This window comes from Arvicanthis niloticus, chromosome 1 (genome assembly GCF_011762505.2).
Source record: "Arvicanthis niloticus isolate mArvNil1 chromosome 1, mArvNil1.pat.X, whole genome shotgun sequence".
NCBI lineage: Eukaryota > Metazoa > Chordata > Mammalia > Rodentia > Muridae > Arvicanthis > Arvicanthis niloticus.
This window is the reverse complement of record NC_047658.1, coordinates 106,718,592-106,737,822: the sequence shown is the minus strand read 5'-3', so window position 1 is coordinate 106,737,822 and position 19,231 is coordinate 106,718,592. Positions and strand designations below refer to the sequence as shown.

The window sequence follows — 19,231 nt, the reverse complement described above, 5'->3', positions numbered from 1 at the left end:
ACCTGGCATTCACTGTGCTCTGCTAGCCTCCTGGCTCCTGGCAATAGCTCCTGTTATTTATCCCATTATATAGATGAATCAGTGGATGTCCAGAGAGAGAGGTGGAGTAGCTCAACTCTGATTTACACAGTCCTCCCCTCTTCCCTGTGGAGCAGACTTAGGATATGCAAAAATTACTGGGTGGAAAAAGGGAAGCTACTGGTATTAATCATACTGGAATTTCAGGGGGGTTTTTCTCCTTTCTTTCTTCCCCTTTCTCTGGTCTGAAACACACTATGTAGATATGTAGACCAGGCTAGCCTTGAACTCAGAAAGGTCTGTCTCCTGAGTGCTGGGATTAAAGTTGTGTGCCACACCACACCTGGCTCAAGTATTATTTCCTTATTTATTTATTCAAAATTATACATCTTTAACAAAAAATGTCTTTGAATTTGAAATCTACTAAACATATGATTGTTTTTAGACCTAAAACATAGATACTAGAAAGATGGCTCAGTGGTTAAGAACTTTTTGCAGCTCTTGCAGAGGACTTGGTTCAGTTTCCAGCTCCTCTCATGATGGCTCATAACCATCTGTAACTCTAGTTCTAGATGATCGATGCCCTCTTCTGGTCTCTGTGGGCACTGCATGCACATACATGTAAGCAAAACACATACAATAAATCTTTTAAAAGACAGGTATTGATTGTGAGGCCTCAGTTACTTAAAGAACATAGTGATGGCACAGTCCAGTTGATGAATTGTGTGGAGTGTGGCTCAGGAAGCGCACACTCAGTTTGTTGCCAGATTAGTAAGAATTGCTGAGTGAAACACTGCTGAGTGAGCCAAGCTGTGAAAGGATGCGTTAGAGGGCAGTTGTGAGTGAGTGCTCCTAGGCCTCTCGGAGGGCAGTTGTGAGTGAGTGCTCCTAGGCCTAGGGCAACAACTGAGAAAGTACAGTTGACGAGAGGCTGCCTTCAGTGGACCATAAATACTAACAGGCTCTTTATTTTGGAGATGTGATTATTTAACTCAACCTAATTCAAATTTGGTTTTTGTGTGTTTCATTTTCTTGAAGATTTTTTTAGTATCTGATGTTACCATTATTAAATTACTTACGTGCTTGTGATTTGAGGTCAAAATTGCAGAATTTTCTCGAACGCCTGAAGACTTTTTAAAGAAATATGATGAACTGAAATCTAAAAATACAAGGAACCTTGACCCACTAGTGTACCTGTTATCAAAACTCACAGAAGACAAAGAGGTAAGCGTCTGCCTCATCTGCATCGCCACACCTGCTTTGGGGACACTGAAAACACCCTCTAGTGTCTCCACTAAGTGCTGGCTTGTCTTCCTCGAGGAGCCTGGAGTGCAGGTGATGCCTTCCGTGCATTTACTCCTGCATGTCCTGCTCTTGCCTCATGAGGAAGTACTTTGAAGGCATGTGTTTAGTGACTGTTAGCCTTTCCATACAGGAAGGATATCTGAAACGTAAAGGAAAAGAGTTGTATTGGTTTATGTTTTCAGTTTGCTTTCTTTGGGGCCAGAACATCAGGGAGTAGCCTGGTAGAGAGGTGACAGCTGCTGACCTCATGGCAACTGGAAAGAAAGCAGGGAGACATGGACTTTCTGTGGCTTGGTGTGAATGCATGGTTTTGTGTGTTTTTAGACACTTCAGTATTTGCAACAGAATGCAAAGGAAAGAGCTGAGCTTGCAGCTAGTGCTGCAGCCAGTGGCACCGCCAGCTTCAACATCGCTGTTGCAGCCTCTAAGATGTCCACACAAGAGCTAGAGGAACTGAGGAAGCAGCTTGGCAGTGTGGCCACGGGCTCCACACTGCAGCAGGTACCAGATCTACTGTCACCCACAGACCATTTGCTAGCTAAGCAGATATGTCTACTCGTAGTACAAACTAATGTGACATAGGTGAGGCTAAGGCTGGATTGTGTTCTTTAGTCGTAACTCTGACCTATGAGCGTAAGCAGTGCAGAGAGGGTCTGGCCCCGTCCACATGCAGTACATCTGAGCCAGCACACATCATGGTTCCCTACTGGAATTTGTGACAGTTTCCAACATGGTAGTACTTTTGGAATTGCCAGTTTATTTCCTTGAGGTTATTTTTTTCCACTGGGCTTGCTGCTGCTTGGGTTTATTCCACCTCACACTGGCAGTTTTGTGAGTTTTGAGTGTCCTCTTAGAGCCACTGTGTGCCTGCTTTTGAGTCCCTCAGGCCGCTTTCCACAGCCCCAGCTCTGTGAAGTGCCAAGCCTCACCTCTGTACTGAGCACAGAGGACACAGCACATAGTCTTTTAGGTATATCCTTGTGCCAGTTTCTCATTGCCCTCACACCACCCACCCTGTGTGACCTGCAGGTATGCAGGGCTAAGTCAGTACTTCTAAAAATGGCCAGCTTTGTCAGCCTCTGGTTGTTAATCTCCCAGGAAGGGCAGTACTCTGTGCATGGCCTAAGCATAGAGCCTGTAGCCTTTGTGGTTGGCCTTCTCCATAGGATAAGGATATATGTCAGTTGCTAACCCCTGTCTTATTCAGCAAGTAGTCTAGACGTAGTCACTGCTAAGAAAATAAATTCAGGCTCTTCCTGCTTTGTGTCCTGACCTGAAACACTTCAGTAAAAAGCAGATACTTTCCCATGGCCCCCATAGCTGATGCCCTGACACTGTGGGTTGTTCCTTGTTGGGCAGAGACCTTGAAAGGGCCTGGCTGTCATGTTTTTCTGTCCAGATGTTTTGATGGGTAGTTAGAACCATGTCTCCTTTTTAAATAAGATTTAATGTCCTATGTACTAAAATTATGGACTTTTTCTATGCCAAAGACATGTTAATTTCCATAAATATCTTGGTTTTATTTGCACTATAGTATATTTTGTTTTTGTTTTTAAAAATGCCCTTACTAGTCTCTGGAACTTACAAGAAAGATGCTTCGAGACAAACAGAACAAAAAAAATTTGGGCCAGCCCCTCCCCGTCTTCCCAGCATGGGTATATGAGAGACCAACACTGGCTGGAGATTTCCTGATTGGTTCGGGCTTGAGTTCAGACACAGCTTTGCCTATAGGTATGTGATGAGTTCCTGACACCTAGGAGGTTCTCTGTTTGCTTGCATGTGCCTCAGCAGGCTGTGAAAACATGGGTGACACACTGAAGCCCAGAGGACTTGAAGTGCTTGTTCTTGCATTCCTCCGGCCAGAGCCTTAGGACAATCAGAGCTGGCCTCCCAGGCTGTGCACAGGAGTGCAGACACAAGGACCAGGAGGACACAGTTTCTGAAAAGTGATTTGTCATTGCCACAGACTACATCAAGTATTAGTACTGTGCTCACAAAGGCCTTAAAAGATACATCTATTTAGCAACACTGCTATTTCAGGGCAGGGTCTCAGGAATCTAAGATGTGTGCGTCGGCATACCAGAGGCTACATGTAATCCCATAGTCTTTTCAGATCAAACTATGGAAATTTGCATTGGCATAGCTTATGTGTGATTTCCTGCCCCTTGGATGGCAGCCCTAGTTTAAGAAAATTGTGAAGGGGTATGCCTTGCCACAGCTCCCGAGCTCTGTATGGTGTTAGTGCAGAGGTCTACTATCATCTTTAGAAATATCTTATAGGGCTGTTAGACAAATTGAGTGTGTTCTCCTGTCCCCAAGCAGACATCATTCTGCTGCAAGTTCATGGGAAGGTAGAGGCAGCTGTCTTTATGTCATAGACTTGTTGTTTGCAGTGTTAGCAGTTACCTAGTTGTCACCTATCTGTCACCTGGTAGAGGTTCTTGTCTCCTTCCCTGTCTGCTCTCCTGTCTCCACACAGACCTCTGTGGTCAGCATAATCACCATCCTTGGCAGAGCCTCAACCTTAGACCTTACTTTCCTGCAGCCTATGGGTGTAGCTGGTGCTCTGCATAGTGTGTGTCCCTCAGGACTCGTTTCTATTAGATGTCACCATCTTCAGCTTCACTTAGCATCATGAGTCGTCATTTCTCTAGTTGTTCCATCTCTGTGTCCTTCCAACCACTCTTTCTAGTACGATCTCTGTCTTCTCCCATTGCCTCTGCTCCTTGGGATTAGTCCAGATCCATCTCCTCCATCTCCACTTTCAAGTGTCCAGGTAAACTTTATGTCACTTAAGGCCACTCTGCTGGTGTACTTGCCACCTCCCCAGTGGCTTACACCTGTAGTTGTTGAAAATTGAAATGCAATGAGCATGCCCAAGCAACCAGTCTACCGTTTCATTACCTTAATCCCAGTGGCCATGGCTTCATGCAGGGGCATGGATCGTGACAACCTCATCTTTCCCCTCTTCCTATAGTTCCCATACTTATGTAGGCATAGCTAGAGCCCACTTTCAATACAGGGCCTGAGTCTTAGGTAAGCCTGTCCAGTGACAGCCCTACAATGCCCCTCATCCCCAACAAAACCCTGACAGTTTGCCCAGGCTGGCCTCTTCTGGCCCGTGAGCTCCATTTTCCTCTCAGGCCCTGCATACCAGTCAGATAAGCCAGCCAGGTCTGCTACCCTGATTATTTGCACATTGTGTTCCCCGGACCCTTCAGAGCTCAACTGAAGATCTGGCAACAGTCACCACTTCTTTGTCCTTCCTTATCACACCTAATACAGCATATGATGCTGGTTCAATTTTGTTTGGTATTTTTTTCCCTATATAGGCATGCTGGTAGGTGGACAGGGCTAGCATCTGCTATGCATGTGTTGCTTAGAAGCTAGAGAGTATCTTCCAGACTCATGCTCAGCATTGAGGAGCTACCGGTAGTCATTAGAGTAAGCATGGTGATTCACAGTAACAATAGAAATACTGAGGTATGGGAGAGCCCCTCCATCTCACCACCTGCTACCTACCGTCCACGGAGGACTGAGGAATAATCTATACAGAGGGTCAGAGCTATTCTTAGAAGACCCTGCCATTTTAGTAAGCACACAGCCCAACTGTCATAAACCATGGAGATTAGAATTGTGGTTTTACCGGTCAGGAGAAAGCCTGAGTGGAGTAAAGCCTGAGAAAGTGGAGTAAAGTAAGAAGTGGAACTTGGAACTCAAAGGCATGGATATAAGCGAGATGTGATGTTTTGTCTTGGGGCTGGAAGGCAGCTACACATAGAGCTTTGCGTGTGGCGCTTAGATCCTCTCGAGTGGTGGGTATGCAAGGCCAACAAAGAGGTTTTATGAAGTGCAAAGTATGTTGTGTGACACTTCTCCATGCTGTCAGGCCCAGGTTGTTCCCTGAATGACACCAGCACATGCCAGGCATGTGGGAACAGGAGAGAAAGCCATGCTGAGACAGGATGGCTGGAACAGAGCCATCTCAGTAAGTGGACTGTGACCACCATCTTGTCCTGTTGATATAGAAGTAGGCATTTTCTTGACATTTGACACATAGTGTCCTATTCATTTGTTTTGAGTTTTGTTTGTTTTGTGTGTGTGTGTGTGTGTATGTGTGTGTGTGTGTGTATATATGTGTATGTGGCCTAGGCTGTCCTGTAACTCACTGTGTAGACCATGCTGCCCCAAGACTCTCAGAGATCCACCTGCTTCTTCCTCCTGAGTGTTGGGATATAAGTTGTATGTCACCATGTCTGGCCAGTCTGGCCAGTGATGTCTTTGTAAAGGAAACCTTTTTCATTGGAGAACTACACAGACTTACTCATCTGTGTTGATAAGTGCTGCATACTTAGCCTGGGTTAGCTTTCTCACCACTCTGACCTCATACCTGACGTATATGACTTATAGAGGAAAGATTATTTTGGGCTCATGGTTTCAGATGTGTCGGTTCATGATCATTTTCTCTATTGGGTCTGGTGAGACAGAGAATCATGGCACATAGAACATGTGGAAGGATCCTGTTTTTACCTTATGGTGAACAGGAAGCAGAGAACAAGAGTGGAGCTAAGAACCAGGTCTAATCTTGAAAGGCACACCCCCTACTAACCCACTTCATCTAACTGTATCTTATCTCTTAAGATTTCCAGGATATCCCAAAATGGTGACACCAGGTGGGGACCAAGTATTCGTGTAGGAAAACATTTTATATGCAAGTCATTGTGTTTCTCCTTAGCTCTCAAAGGTCTGTGGTCATTTCATGATATAAAACACATCTAGTTCCTCTTTAAAGTATCCAAGTCTTAACATTTCTACCATTTCTCAAAGTCCTGAGTGTCTCTGAAACTCAAGGTACATTCCTAGCTTGATCCTTTATAAAACAAGTTACATAACTTACATAAGATGCAGTGATACAGAATAAACACTCTCGTTCCAAAAGGGGATCATAGGAGAGTAGCCAGACAGGAGCCTAGGTGTTGGGGTCTGGCCAGTTCTTAAGATAGCCACAAGACCTCTTTCTTGTTGTTCAGATGCAAAGTGGTTGGCTTTATTCCAGCACCAACGACTAAGCCTAGGATCTCCTGAGTATCAGGCAAATACTCTCCCAATCAGGCAAATATTTCTCCAACAATTGGCTGCTGCTGTTTTTTGGTTTTGGTTTTTGGTTTGGTTTGGTTTTTTTGTTTGTTTTATGGTAATTTTTTTCATGCAATATATTTTAATTATGTTTTCTCTTCCCAAACTCCTTTCAGACTCTCTCACCTCCCTACCCACCCAGCATTATCTTTCTCTCATGTTTAAAACAAAATTCAAAGCAAACAATCAAAATACCAATCAGACAGACAGACAGACAAACAGACAGACAGACAGACATAAAACAAAACAAAAAAAAAGCCCACAAAAAATTTCTTGAAGCTGATTTTTGTATTGGTCAACCAGTCCTAGGCATGGAGAGTGCCCTATGATTGATAAACCCAGTGACACTCCATTGGAGAAAAAAGATTTCCCTTCTCCCAGCAAGTATCAATTGCAAATTGCTTCTTGATTAGGGTGGAACTGTGTGCCTCTCAGTGCTGGGACCATGTCTGTTTGAGCATGTGCAGGTCTTGTGCATGCTGCCACAGCCTCTGAGTTCATATGTGTATGTGTGTCGATCCTGCTGTGTTTTGGAGACACTGTTTAATTGGGTTCTTTTTAATGGTGCTGATCTCTTCAGAAGTCATGCCTACCTAAGCCCCCGCTTTTCATGGGCTTTTCTAATCAAACAAATTCCTCAAGTCTTCATGCTTTGCTTTTTCCACCCTCCTGATTCTCACATGTCATAGCTTGAGTGAATGAATGCTTCAAAATGACCTCACCTAATTCAGCTGATCTATTTATTACATTTAGATTCATACTCACAAATTTTCAGGGCACAAATAGTATAAAGAAATTTTTTTTCTAAAATGTGCTGTAAGTGGCTTCCAGTCCTTGTTCTATCTGAAGCCTGATAAGCCTGCTGTTCACTCTCTATTTCTAATGGTATTCTGATCATCTGAGCTCCAAGAGTTGCCCATAGAGTATGCTTAAATTCTAGACTTTGTTAGCCTGTATTTCTAAACATTTTCACTTTCCTCTCACAAGCCAGTTCCTAAGAACCACTTGGTCAGGTTTAGTCACAGCAACAATGTAACTTGTTGGTACCAACTTTCTGTATTAGTTACTTTTGCTTAACTGACCTAAATAGCTCAGAGAACAACTTAAAAGTGTGAAGGGTTTTGTGGGTTTCAGATTTTAGCTAATATCCCTTGATCACTGCTTCTGGGCGCTCATCGTGAGGCAGAACATCAGCACATTAGGAGAGTGGTGGAAAGGCTGTACCTGTGGACAGGAAGCCGATGGAGGAAAGAGCTGGGGATTCTGTATAACCTTCCAAGGTATCCCCCAGTGTCCTACTTCCTATAGCCATGTCCTAAGTCCTGAGCTTTCCAGAACCTACTGACTAGTGCCGCCAACTGAGGATCAAACAGACTCTGTGGAATCTGTTTCATATTCAAATCATAAAAGGAAATCACTTCCTCTTTCCATCCTTGTGTGTACAAGAGGTTACAGAGAAGGTTGGTAAGGATACAGAACCGGTGGCATGGAGAATTTTAGAGCCTAGTGTTGCCTGTGCCTTGCAGGTACATTGCCCTTGGCCTCGCAGGAATCAGCAGTGGTGGAAGACCTGCTCTATGTGCTTGTGGGTGTGGATGGCAGGTACATCACTGCTCAGCCTTTAGCTGGGAGGCAGAACCGTACTTTTCTTGTGGACCCCAACCTGGACCTGTCCATACGGGAGCTAGTAAACAGAATCCTCCCTGTGGCTGCCAGCTACTCTACTGTGACCAGGTGAGTCCCCAGTGTGACCAGCCACCTCTGGTCTGATAAGTGACTGATAAAGTCCTTTCCTGGTTTGGGATTCCCCCTTCTTCCTAACAAATTTTGAAGAGCCTGTGACTCAAAATCCCTATCTTGACTCAGCTGTTAGTACCACAGAGTCCAATTGGCTCTAAGTACTGGAGTAAGTAATTTGCTCCTTGGGTGAGAAGGAGACTTGGAATAGCTCAAGTTTTGTTTGGAAATTTAGCTCTTCCCCCCCCCCCCCCCCACCAATGTCCCATGTGTCTTTGCTGTAGGTTCATTGAGGAGAAGTCTTCATTTGAATATGGGCAGGTGAACCATGCACTGGCTGCTGCCATGAGAACCCTGGTAAAGGAATACCTGATTCTGGTCACACAGCTGGAACAGCTGCACAGGCAGGGCCTCCTCTCACTGCAGAAGCTCTGGTTCTACATCCAGCCAGCCATGCGGACCATCGACATCCTTGCCTCCCTTGGTGCGGACCTGCTGGTGGAGGGGCTGCAGGCAGAGGGCTCCTCAAGCACGGCAGGCCATTCTGTCTGCGGCTGGCCATTCACATTACTCTATGGTGGCATGGTGGCGAGGCAAAGTTCTTGTCATGTCTTGGTTTTTGAAACAGGGTCTTATTATATATTCTAGACTAGTTAGTAAACTCAATTGTGTAGTCCAAACTGGCCTCTAACTTGCAGTCATCTTGCTTCAGCCTCTCAAATGCTGAGATTTGGGTATGTGCCACCATGCTAGGCCTGGAGGCTTTTCTTGATAGGTCTTATTAGCAACTGTAGCTCAGCATCTAACCATGACACCTGTCTTGGTAGGGATTCTATCTGCCAGGGGTGCTTAGACATCTTGATAGTGAGCCACCCCTTTCTGCCCACAGCCACCTCAGTGGATAAAGGCGAGTGTGTAGGCGGGTCGACACTGAGCCTTCTCCATGATAGGAGCTTCAACTACACAGGGGATAGCCAGGCACAGGAGCTGTGCCTCTACCTGACCAAGGCAGCCAGTGCACCTTATTTTGAGATCCTGGAGAAGTGGATCTACAGGGGCATCATTCATGACCCATACAGGTAGGACCTATGGGTGCCAGATACCTCTCACCTGGACTATCCCCTGTGCAATAGCCTCTGAGAAGGGATATGCCAGGCATAAGTCCTCAACACAGCAGCTATGAGCTGAGGCGTGTGTGTCACTCACTCAGTGCCTATCAGCAGCTTTATCCTGTTGAATGAGGACCATTGGTGCCTAAATCTGGAGCCCATGTCCTTACTGCTTCCATGTGGTTGAGTAGTGTGCCACTGCAGCATGATGCCTTTGAATATGTGAAGCAAATGACCAGTTCATAGAGAACTCTGTTCTCTTGTGCTGGGGATGAAACCCAGGCCTTGCATGTGCTCTACCATAGGGCGGGCCTCGTGTTTCTTTATGGAGGGATAGAGGGGCCAAAGAAAAGAATTGAGTGTGATGAGCCTAATAAGGAATGCAGTTTCCTTCTGGCCACAGGTAAATGGTTCTTGAAACTCTATGGGAGGGGTCTGATTCTGTTGTTGATAGGCCCATGTACCCAGGACAAGTCATTATGTGTCTGTCCTGTGGCCATTATGGAAGAGTAGGGAAGAAGCCACCCAGCTCTGCCTCAGATTAGACACCTGCTCCCAAGTAAGGCTGGAGTTACTCAGTTGAGCGGTTGTGCAGGATGTTTCTGGAAGTATGTGGCCACCCCAGAGTTGTCCAGGCTTGTTCTGTAGTGGCCTGAAACACTGTGTGACTTGCAGTGAGTTCATGGTGGAGGAGCATGAGCTGCGGAAGGAGAAGATCCAGGAGGACTACAACGACAAGTACTGGGACCAGCGCTACACTGTGCTGCCGCAGCAGATCCCATCCTTCCTGCAGAAGGTAGCAGGCAAGATCCTCAGCACAGGTGACTACTGCTGGGACCACTCTCCAAGGAGGTCAATGGCCTCTGCATGCTGCATCATGGGACCCAGGGGTCATCACAGCCTTCCAGTCCCTCTGCCCCTGAAGATGACTTAGCTGGGAATGGCCTACTAACTCATGTTTGATTGGTGTCATAAAGGTCCAGGCCTGAGACTCAACATGTACAGTGATACTGAATCCAACTTCCTTTTTTTTTTTTTTTTTTTTTTTCTTTCAGGAAAATACCTAAATGTGGTCCGAGAATGTGGTCATGATGTCACCTGTCCTGTAGCCAAAGAGATCATCTATACCCTCAAAGAGCGGGCCTATGTGGAGCAGATTGAGAAAGCATTCAATTATGCCAGCAAAGTGCTGCTGGACTTCCTCATGGAGGAGAAGGAGCTGGTGGCCCACCTGAGGTTGGACTTCACTTTCTATCCATGGGGCTGAAAGTAGAATGTTCCTCTTAGCAACTACATTTTTATCTCTATACAGGCTCCCCGCAGCCTCAGTGTGAGGTGGCAGGGTCTCAGTTCTCTAGTTCTCAGACTATGCAAGCCAACAGGTCTCTCAGCTCCTTGCTGTCGGTCCCTCTGCCTTGCCTGAGCAGAGCAGCTCCATGTCTCACCGAGAGCTGCCAAACATCTACTTTGTATGTTGAAGGCAGGGGTCAGGCTATATGTTCAACAACCCTGGCACAGGTCCATCAAGCGCTACTTCCTGATGGACCAGGGGGACTTCTTCGTGCATTTCATGGACCTGACTGAGGAGGAGCTTAGGAAACCAGTAGAGGACATTACACCCACACGCCTGGAGGCTCTGCTGGAGCTGGCCCTGCGGATGAGCACTGCTAACACTGACCCTTTCAAAGATGACCTCAAGGTGAGTGCAGTGTTTACCATCATGGCATCTTGCTTCTGCAACATTGGTGTGAACACACAGCAGGGCCCAGTCAAGATGTCCTACCAGGTGTTCTTCCTATTTCAGAGAACACTGGCTTATAAGCATTTTGTTAAGGGTTTGTGTCTGGTCAAACAGGAAACACTGTTTTGTATGTACTTGTCCTGTGAGTTTGGTCCATGTCAGAGTCTCATGGAGTGTAGGTGGATGCGTGTTCTTTATGTTCTCAGGTTTGGGGAGTGGTGTGAGTTTTCAGGCTCTGTCACTGGGCTCTTTTCTCTGGAAATACTGCATCAAGGCTCCATTTCATGCAGGTTGGGGTCTTCCATAACTTCTGCTTCCTGAGCTCATCCTGGCCACCAGGATGTTTCTGTTGCCATCAACAGGGTGTGTTTGCTGTCCTGCAGTACAGAGAGCTATTTCTAAGACTGGCAGGAAGAGCTCCACTTTCATATCTGAGTTCAGTGGTTTGTCTTCTTTTCTCCCTCATGTAACTGAAAGCTTGTCAGTTCCCCTGATATTTTTAAAAACTCATTCTTGGTTTTATTACTTTCTTCTTTATATTTATTTCTTCTTTCTCTTTTTTGTTTCTATCAACTTCTTGATTCTGTTAGCTTTGGGCTTAGTTTCTGTTCATAGTTTCTTGAGTTTTGAAGTTAAGATATTTTAGCATGCTTTATTTTCCTTTGTTTCAAGAGATGGCTCAGTGGTTAAGAACACTTACTGGCTGCTCTTCTAGAGGTCATGAGTTCAATTCCCATCAACTACATGGTGGCTCAAGAGATTCTATGATTTCTTCTTTAGTGATTTGTTTTTATTTAGTTGTAAATTTTCAGAGTTTTTTTCTGTTGCTTAAGGTTTTTTGGTTTTAAATTTTCTTAGTTTTATTTTATATGTGTGGTATTTGGCCTGCACATGTATCTGCAGCACATGTACAGTGCCTGTGGAGGACAGAGGAGGGCATGGGTCCCAGGAACTGGAGTTACAGGTAGTTGTAGGTCATTGTGTGGGTGCTGGGAACTGAACCTGGGCTCCCTGGAAGAACATATCTCCAGCACTGTTACTTAGTTTTAACTTGACTGTTTAGCATAAGTTTTATAACGTATCATGATAGTCCTGGGATTCTACATGGGTTCTTCCTCTGCTCGGCAGGTCTCGGATGGGTCTTAGTGCTGTGCACGCAGCTTCCATCTGTTACTGAGAGTGAGGCTGAAGCTCCACTGTTCTTGTAGGACTTCATTTTCCTTGCAAGTCTGTTCTTCTTCACGTCATGTATTTCTGGATCTCTTATTAAGTGCAGGAGTAATTTTGTAGGGTACTTATTTCTAGTGGCAGTCAGTGGCCTGATCAGGTGGACAACACAGGAGCCGTCTCAGGTGCTGGCTATGGGGCAAGTGAGAGTCGTGTCTGCTCGCCTGACATTCCCATATGTGTTATGTTGACAAGCAGGGTTCGAGTGGTCCGCATGTCCATGACTGTTAGGAGACGGTGAGCATTGCTTTGTTCAGGAGCTGTTTGTGCTTTTCTTCCTTTATTCCTTATGCTTTTGTTTTTTCCTGTCTTTTATATTTTGTCTCTTTTTGGACATATATTTATGTTTTATAGGAACCCTTATCAAACTGATATGAAGTTGGCTCATATCAGATATAAGTAATAGTTAATGTTGTGGACAATACTGTTTGTCCATAATGATTAGTGTCATGTATCTCACCAAGTATGTTTCAACTTCACAGGTAAAATAAGAATTCTTCACTCTTTTAACATTTACTCAGTTTCTCCTACGGTTCCTCGTTCATAATAACAACAGAAACATTTAAAATGTTATTTTAAGGCCAGGAGAAATGGATTAGTTGTTCAAAGGTATCTTAGGTTTCTATTGCTGTGATAAACACTGTGACCAAAAGCAGCTTGGGGTGGGTTTCTTTCAGCTTACAGTTCTACATCACACTCCATCACTGAGGGCAGGAACTTAAACAGCTCAGGAGGCAGGAGCTGGTGAACAGGCCACAAGGGGATGCTGCTTACTGCCTTGGACCTCATGGCTTGCTCAGCGTGCTTTCTTATAAAACCTAAGACCAGCAGCCCAAGGGTGTTATCACCCACATTAGCCTTGGTAACCCCACATCAATCACTAATTAAGAAAATGCACTGCAGACCTGCCTGTAAGCAAATTAAAGGCATTTTCTTGAGATTCTCTTTTTCTAAATGACTTTAGTTTGTATCAGTTTGACAAAACTAGCCAGCGCAAGAGTGTTTGCTGCTTTTGCAGAAGACCTAGGTTTGGTCCCCACCTCCTAAATTGGGTAGTTTGTGTCTTTAGTTCCAGTATCTGATGCTGTCTTCTTATCTCCATAGCCACCAGATACACACATGTTATATACATGCACTCACAGATACACGTAGTGTAAAAATAATTCTTTAAAAAGCAAGTTTCCTTTATGTTCTCTTCCATTTTAATGGAAGATGCTTTGATGTATTTTTTTTTTTCCTGTGTGGTGCTGTGGATAGAACCTAGGACTTTACACATGCCAGGCAAGTGGTCACCAGTGCACAGCATACATCCCAACCTAACTCTTTCTTGTGGAGCAAGGTCTCTGCATAGTCCTGGCTGTCTTGGAACTCACTATGTATACCAGACTGGCCCTAAATTCACATAGATCTTCCTGCCAAGTGCTGGGATTAAAGGTTTGGGCCTCTGTTCCTGGCTCCGACCTAATCTGTTAATTAAGGGTTATCAGTGGGTGGTTAGCCTGTAATAGTATTTAAGAAGCTTTCTTGCTTCCCAGCTCCATTCACGGGTAGCTAAGGTCTAAGACAATTTTGTGTGCATCTTTTCTTTCACTTCTCCAGATTGACCTGATGCCTCACGACCTTATCACTCAGCTTTTGCGGGTTCTGGCCATTGAGACCAAACAGGAGAAGGCAATGACCCATGCTGACCCCACGGAGCTTACACTGAGTGGTCTGGAGGCCTTCTCCTTTGACTACATGGTCAAATGGCCCCTGTCACTAATTATTAACAGGTGAGTCCTATGTGACCCAGGCTATTTATGGTCAGGCAAGTGCTCACCACTGAGCTATCCCCTGACCTTTCAGATAAGGCTTTTCAGTTAGTATTTAACCTCTACTAGAATTAAGAAACTTGGTTGCAGCCAGGCGGTGGTGGCTCACGCCTTTAATCCCAGCACTTGGGAGGCAGAGGCAGGTGGATTTCTGAGTTCGAGGCCAGCCTGGTCTACAGAGTGAGTTCCAGGACAGCCAGGGCTACACAGAGAAACCCTGTCTTGAAAAACCAAAAAAGAAAAGAAAAAAGAAAAAAAAGAAAATTGGTTGCTTTTCCAGCTCAGTGCAGGAATGGGAGTCAGAACTGCCTGCTTGGGCAGCTTCACACTGCAGGATGCTGGGTTGTTCTTACTGTCTGTTGGTGCAGCATAGTCAGAAGCACAGGCTTCCTTGTCCAGGTTCCTGACATGCCCCTCTTTGCAGGAAGGCACTCACCCGCTACCAGATGCTCTTCCGACACATGTTCTACTGCAAACACGTGGAACGGCAGCTCTGCAGTGTCTGGATCAGCAACAAGACAGCCAAGCAGCATGCACTGCACTCTGCGAAGTGGTGTGTCTGTTTTGCCCTCTATTATTCTAAGAGAAGCGGCTCTGCGTTTTGGGTCATTGAAAACATTGTTTGAAAGTCACTTCTAGCTTACCCACTTTGATGACTTTCTCACCAGCTGCATACTCACTGTCTAGATCCTCATAGACCTGACTTCTAGGCTCTGTCTACAGCACACAAGCCCCTCTCTGTATTCCCTCTTCCTGAGTACATAGGGCAGGAAGTGCTTGGAGTGCTCTGGTGACCTTTTGTACACTAGTGTGTGGAGTTGGCTGATGTTTAAAGGAAAATTTGAGGGTAAAGTTTCTTAAGAACTTGTCTCAGGAAACTGAAGAGATGTCTCAGGGGTTAACAGCATGTAATGCTCTTGGAGTTGACCTAAGTTCTACTCCTTGTACCCACATTGAACAGCTCACTCATACCTGTAACTCCAGCTCCAAGGGGTCCTCTTCCGGCCTCTATGGGCATTTGCATTCACATACACACCACACATACATATAATTAAAAAAGAAAATAAATCTGAGAAAAAAGTGTCCCAGTAGAACACAGGTGTGTGGAGTCAGCCATGGTAGTAGTTCTTGGCATTATCACCTACCTGACATTTTAGCTACTTTTCTACTGCTGTGATGAAACACCGAAACCAAGACAAGGTATGAAAGAAAGTTTATTTTGGACTTAGAGTTCCAGAGGGATGAGAGCATCACCATCATGGCAAGGAGCAAGGCAGCAAACAGGCAGAAATGGCAGCTGGAACAGCAGCTGAGAGTTCACAGTTTGAAGAGAAGCAGGAGATAGTGAGAGGTCGCGAACACTGCTAGTCTTTTGAAACCTCAAAGTCTTCCCCCAGTAACGTACTTCTTACAACAAAGCTGCACATCTTAAGCCTCCCCAAACAGCCACCAACTGGGGACATGTCATTCAAACCTCCACATCTCCTTTGGGTGGTGTAGTTAGCTGCAGATCCTGCTCTGTCTCCACGGCACTCCCTTTTCAGGATGCAGGGGAATAGGAGTTGTATCGGGTAGAACATCAGTGACACCCTGATGAAGCCAGAAGTGGGAGTGGGTGTCCTCAGACCTCAGCACTGAGACATCTTGTTAATGTCATTTGTTCCTGTGTCTGAACTGTCAGCACACAAGAGCTAGGGTCATGAGAGTCCACTGTGCTGTAGAGTTGGGGTGGAAGCCATCACCATGCGCTGCATGTGCTTCCTGCTGAATCTGCATTACCTCCTCATAGCTGTTCCTTATGCACTCAGGTTTGCTGGTGCTTTCACTTTGCGGCAGCGAATGCTCAACTTTGTCCAGAATATTCAGTACTACATGATGTTTGAAGTGATGGAACCAACCTGGCACATCCTTGAGAAAAACCTGAAATCTGTGAGTTTCTGCTCTATAAATTATAGCATCTGAGAGGCTCTTTCCCAGCCAGAGTGCATTTCATAACACCATCATGCTAGCTAGGTGTCATGGCAGCCACAAAAATGTCCACAGCCTCCCATCTGCCTGCTTGCTGCCCATGTTCATGAGAGGTGAGAGGACACAGAAAGAAGGGAGAGAAACAAGTAGTCTTTAAGAGAGCACAGGCCCATTGAGACAATGGCAATGTACAGGCAATAGAATACTAAGCCAGAACTGAAAACCACATGCCCAGTATCTTCAGTGAAGTCTCGGGCCTTTGTTTGCAGGCCTCCAACATTGACGATGTCCTTGGCCACCACACAAGTTTCCTTGACAACTGCCTGAAGGACTGTATGCTGACCAACCCTGAGCTGCTGAAGGTTTTCTCCAAGCTCATGTCTGTATGCGTCATGTTCACCAATTGTATGCAGGTGAGGACAAGGAGGCAACATGAGTGAGTGTAACGTCTAGGTGTCGCCACATGCTGCTCTGTCCCACAGCTTCTGCCCATGCAGAGCTCCTGGCCTTTGTGGCCAGTCTATTCCATTCTGGCTGTGAAGCTTTCTAGGGCCCGCCTTATTTCTCATAGCATCCCTTGTGCTGGTCTCTGTCTTAGGCCTCTGCCGAATGCCTTTGCATTCATTTGTCAAAACTGAGTATTAAACACCATTAAACTTATCTCGAGCAGTTGTCCAAATAATACACAAAATGTCAGTGACAGAAGGGTAGTCTGGGGTCTCTGGGCTGGAGAATGAGGGGAGCCAGGTACTCTTTAGGCAGCACTTTAGAGCAGTCAGGAGATAGAAGATGTAGGTGGTGCTAGATTATAGAGGCTGTGAAGCTAATTCCTTAGATGTTTAGGGGTCATGTTAATTCTCATAGGGAAATACAAGACAACTATGCTCTTAGGAAACTCAGTTGGTAGTCACTGAAAAATGTAGACCTGGGAATGCTAAGAACTCACATCCTGTCTACAGCTTTGTGTTCCTGTGTCTCTGGGTTGGGTACTGTGCACCTGTTGGTACTTGCTGTCTTTTGTGGCGCACCGTATGTGGAGCTAACCATAACTTTTCCTCATGACCCATCTTTAGAAATTTACACAGAGTATGAAACTGGACAGTGAGCTAGGCCGTCTGACACTGGATCATCAGGGTAGTGTGCCGGGGCCACCCACAGAGACTGAGCGGATTGAGGATCGCCCCCGGAAGGAGCCTACCAGGAAGGTATGTGGCCATGGGGCTTGTTCAGAAATACCTTCTTCTTACTAAGCTACGACAGTATTAGCATTACAAACTTCAGAAAATAAAACCTCAAACAAGACAGACATTATTAAGCCAGGTGTGGCGGCTTATACTTAGAATCCCAGCACTTGGGAAGTGGAGGCAAGAGATCAGTTGTTCAGAACCAGGTTCAGCTCCATAACAAGTCTGACTGACACAGAGACCTTCTGTTACCTTTCTCTGGTTTTTATCTCTACAATGGGAAAAACACCGGTCCTGAAGTTAGGTTCCAAACACAGCCACTAGCTTCCTTCTCAACACTGAGCCTCCAGACATCTGGCCTCCAGAGTGTTGCGAAGCCATCTATACAACAGTATTGTGTGGGGTAGGCCAGGCTACCCTAGAGTACAGAGCTTTGCCTGGCTAAAGTGCTTTTCCCTGATTAGTTATTCAGATGACCCATAGGCTATGAAGCCTCTAGGATTCAGAGTCAGGGGCTGGCAAATGGGAGATAGTGTGAGAACATGAGGGCACTAAGCAAGGGCAGTAGGAGAGGGGTCTGTCCTCGCTTGTTAGAGGTGGGGAGGAAAACAGCAATAGCCCTGAAATCAGACCACAGCCTGGAGAAGCCCTAGGATGCTGGGCCTACTACCCCAGGGGTTTCTGCATTTGCTGTGCTCTGTTCCCATCTTTTATAACATGGGGATAAGGCAAAACTAATTTCTTTCATTAAAAACTAGGGAGGCTAGGTATGGTCACGTGTACCAGTAGTCCCAGCACTTGGGTGGATGCAGGAGGACCAGGCATTTAAAGTAAGTTCAAGGCTGGCCTGGACAACATGAGACTCTGTCTCTAAAACAGAGAGCCAGAAGTGGTAGCACAAGCCTGTGATCCCAGCACTCAGGAGGCTGTAGTAGGAGAATCACAAGCCAGCCTGAAGAACAGTAGCAACAGTCTGACTCAAAACTAAAAAACCAAAATAACAAGGAGGGAAGAGCATCCTTGTAGCTCCCTAGTAACCAATACTGAGCTCCCTGGCTTTATCTTCAGCATCTGTCTGAGCATGTGGATACTCCTCAGCTGTCCTCTGGTTTCGAGGCCACCATCAACAACTTTGACAAAAACTTCTCTGCCCATCTTCTTGATTTGCTCGCCCGACTAAGTGTCTACAGCACCAGTGACTGTGAACATGGCATGGCCAGTGTCATCTCCAGGTAAGTAATATTTCCTGGATTTAAAGCCCAGCCCTGCCATCTGCTTTCACCATTTCTCTTGTTCTCCATGGCCTTGGCATCAGGCGCCCAAATCTGGGCAAAGGCTGTGGAAGGAAGGGGCCAGCTGTGAATATTCTGGTTGAGGGCTGTTTGGTAACACTGCGATAGGAAGGGACTCTGGCTTCATCCAGGAATTAGATACCATTCCTGAATTGTCCTTTGAAAAGTACTGGTTTGTATACTGAGACCATCTGGTGTCCTGTGCCACCTTGTAATGCCCTCATTTCTTAGGTCCCTAGCAAAGAAATTCATGGCCAGACTTCCCAAGCCTGGGACCCCCTCAGATTCCCATTGCCAGAAGATGCTGGGTAATGAAAACCCTAACCAGTGGCACACAGTACAGCCCATTGGATTGAGACTGCTAGTGTACCCGTGCACTGGCAGGTGGAGCTTGCCGCTCCCTCTGCCTGTCACTGACTTTGACATGTTAGAAGTGGGGTTGCCACATGGACAACCATGGCAGATCCTGTGTATCTTCTCAGCTTGGGCTAGCTTCTGCCTGGAGTTTCTCTAACACCCCTTTTCCTCCTCTAAAGGCTAGATTTCAATGGTTTCTATGCGGAACGCCTGGAACGTCTGTCTGCAGAAAGGAGTCAGAAGACTGCCCCCCAAGTGCCTGCCCCAAGGGGACCCCCAGCACCAGCACCCAGGGTGGCCATTCCTGCACAATGAGCTTACTTGTTAAATATATTTCTGGAACATG

At 45.9% G+C, this 19,231-nt stretch overlaps 1 protein-coding gene across 2 annotated transcripts in view; it reads left to right on the top strand.

Annotated features, from left to right (window-relative positions):
• The window catches only part of Tubgcp2 (tubulin gamma complex component 2), a 24,651-nt gene extending 5,420 nt beyond the window's left edge, over positions 1 to 19,231 (top strand). For both annotated transcript variants that reach the window (XM_034503362.2, XM_034503354.2), the window contains exons 3-18: positions 1,114 to 1,242; positions 1,648 to 1,824; positions 2,895 to 3,054; positions 7,986 to 8,193; positions 8,481 to 8,680; positions 9,086 to 9,275; positions 9,981 to 10,126; positions 10,361 to 10,541; positions 10,824 to 11,004; positions 13,873 to 14,045; positions 14,509 to 14,637; positions 15,893 to 16,013; positions 16,322 to 16,465; positions 17,126 to 17,257; positions 18,305 to 18,468; positions 19,065 to 19,231. In XM_034503362.2, the coding sequence (XP_034359253.1) occupies positions 1,114 to 1,242; positions 1,648 to 1,824; positions 2,895 to 3,054; positions 7,986 to 8,193; positions 8,481 to 8,680; positions 9,086 to 9,275; positions 9,981 to 10,126; positions 10,361 to 10,541; positions 10,824 to 11,004; positions 13,873 to 14,045; positions 14,509 to 14,637; positions 15,893 to 16,013; positions 16,322 to 16,465; positions 17,126 to 17,257; positions 18,305 to 18,468; positions 19,065 to 19,200 (2,571 nt within the window). In that variant the 3' untranslated portion in view covers positions 19,201 to 19,231. The remainder of the gene's footprint in view (positions 1 to 1,113; positions 1,243 to 1,647; positions 1,825 to 2,894; positions 3,055 to 7,985; positions 8,194 to 8,480; positions 8,681 to 9,085; positions 9,276 to 9,980; positions 10,127 to 10,360; positions 10,542 to 10,823; positions 11,005 to 13,872; positions 14,046 to 14,508; positions 14,638 to 15,892; positions 16,014 to 16,321; positions 16,466 to 17,125; positions 17,258 to 18,304; positions 18,469 to 19,064) is intronic.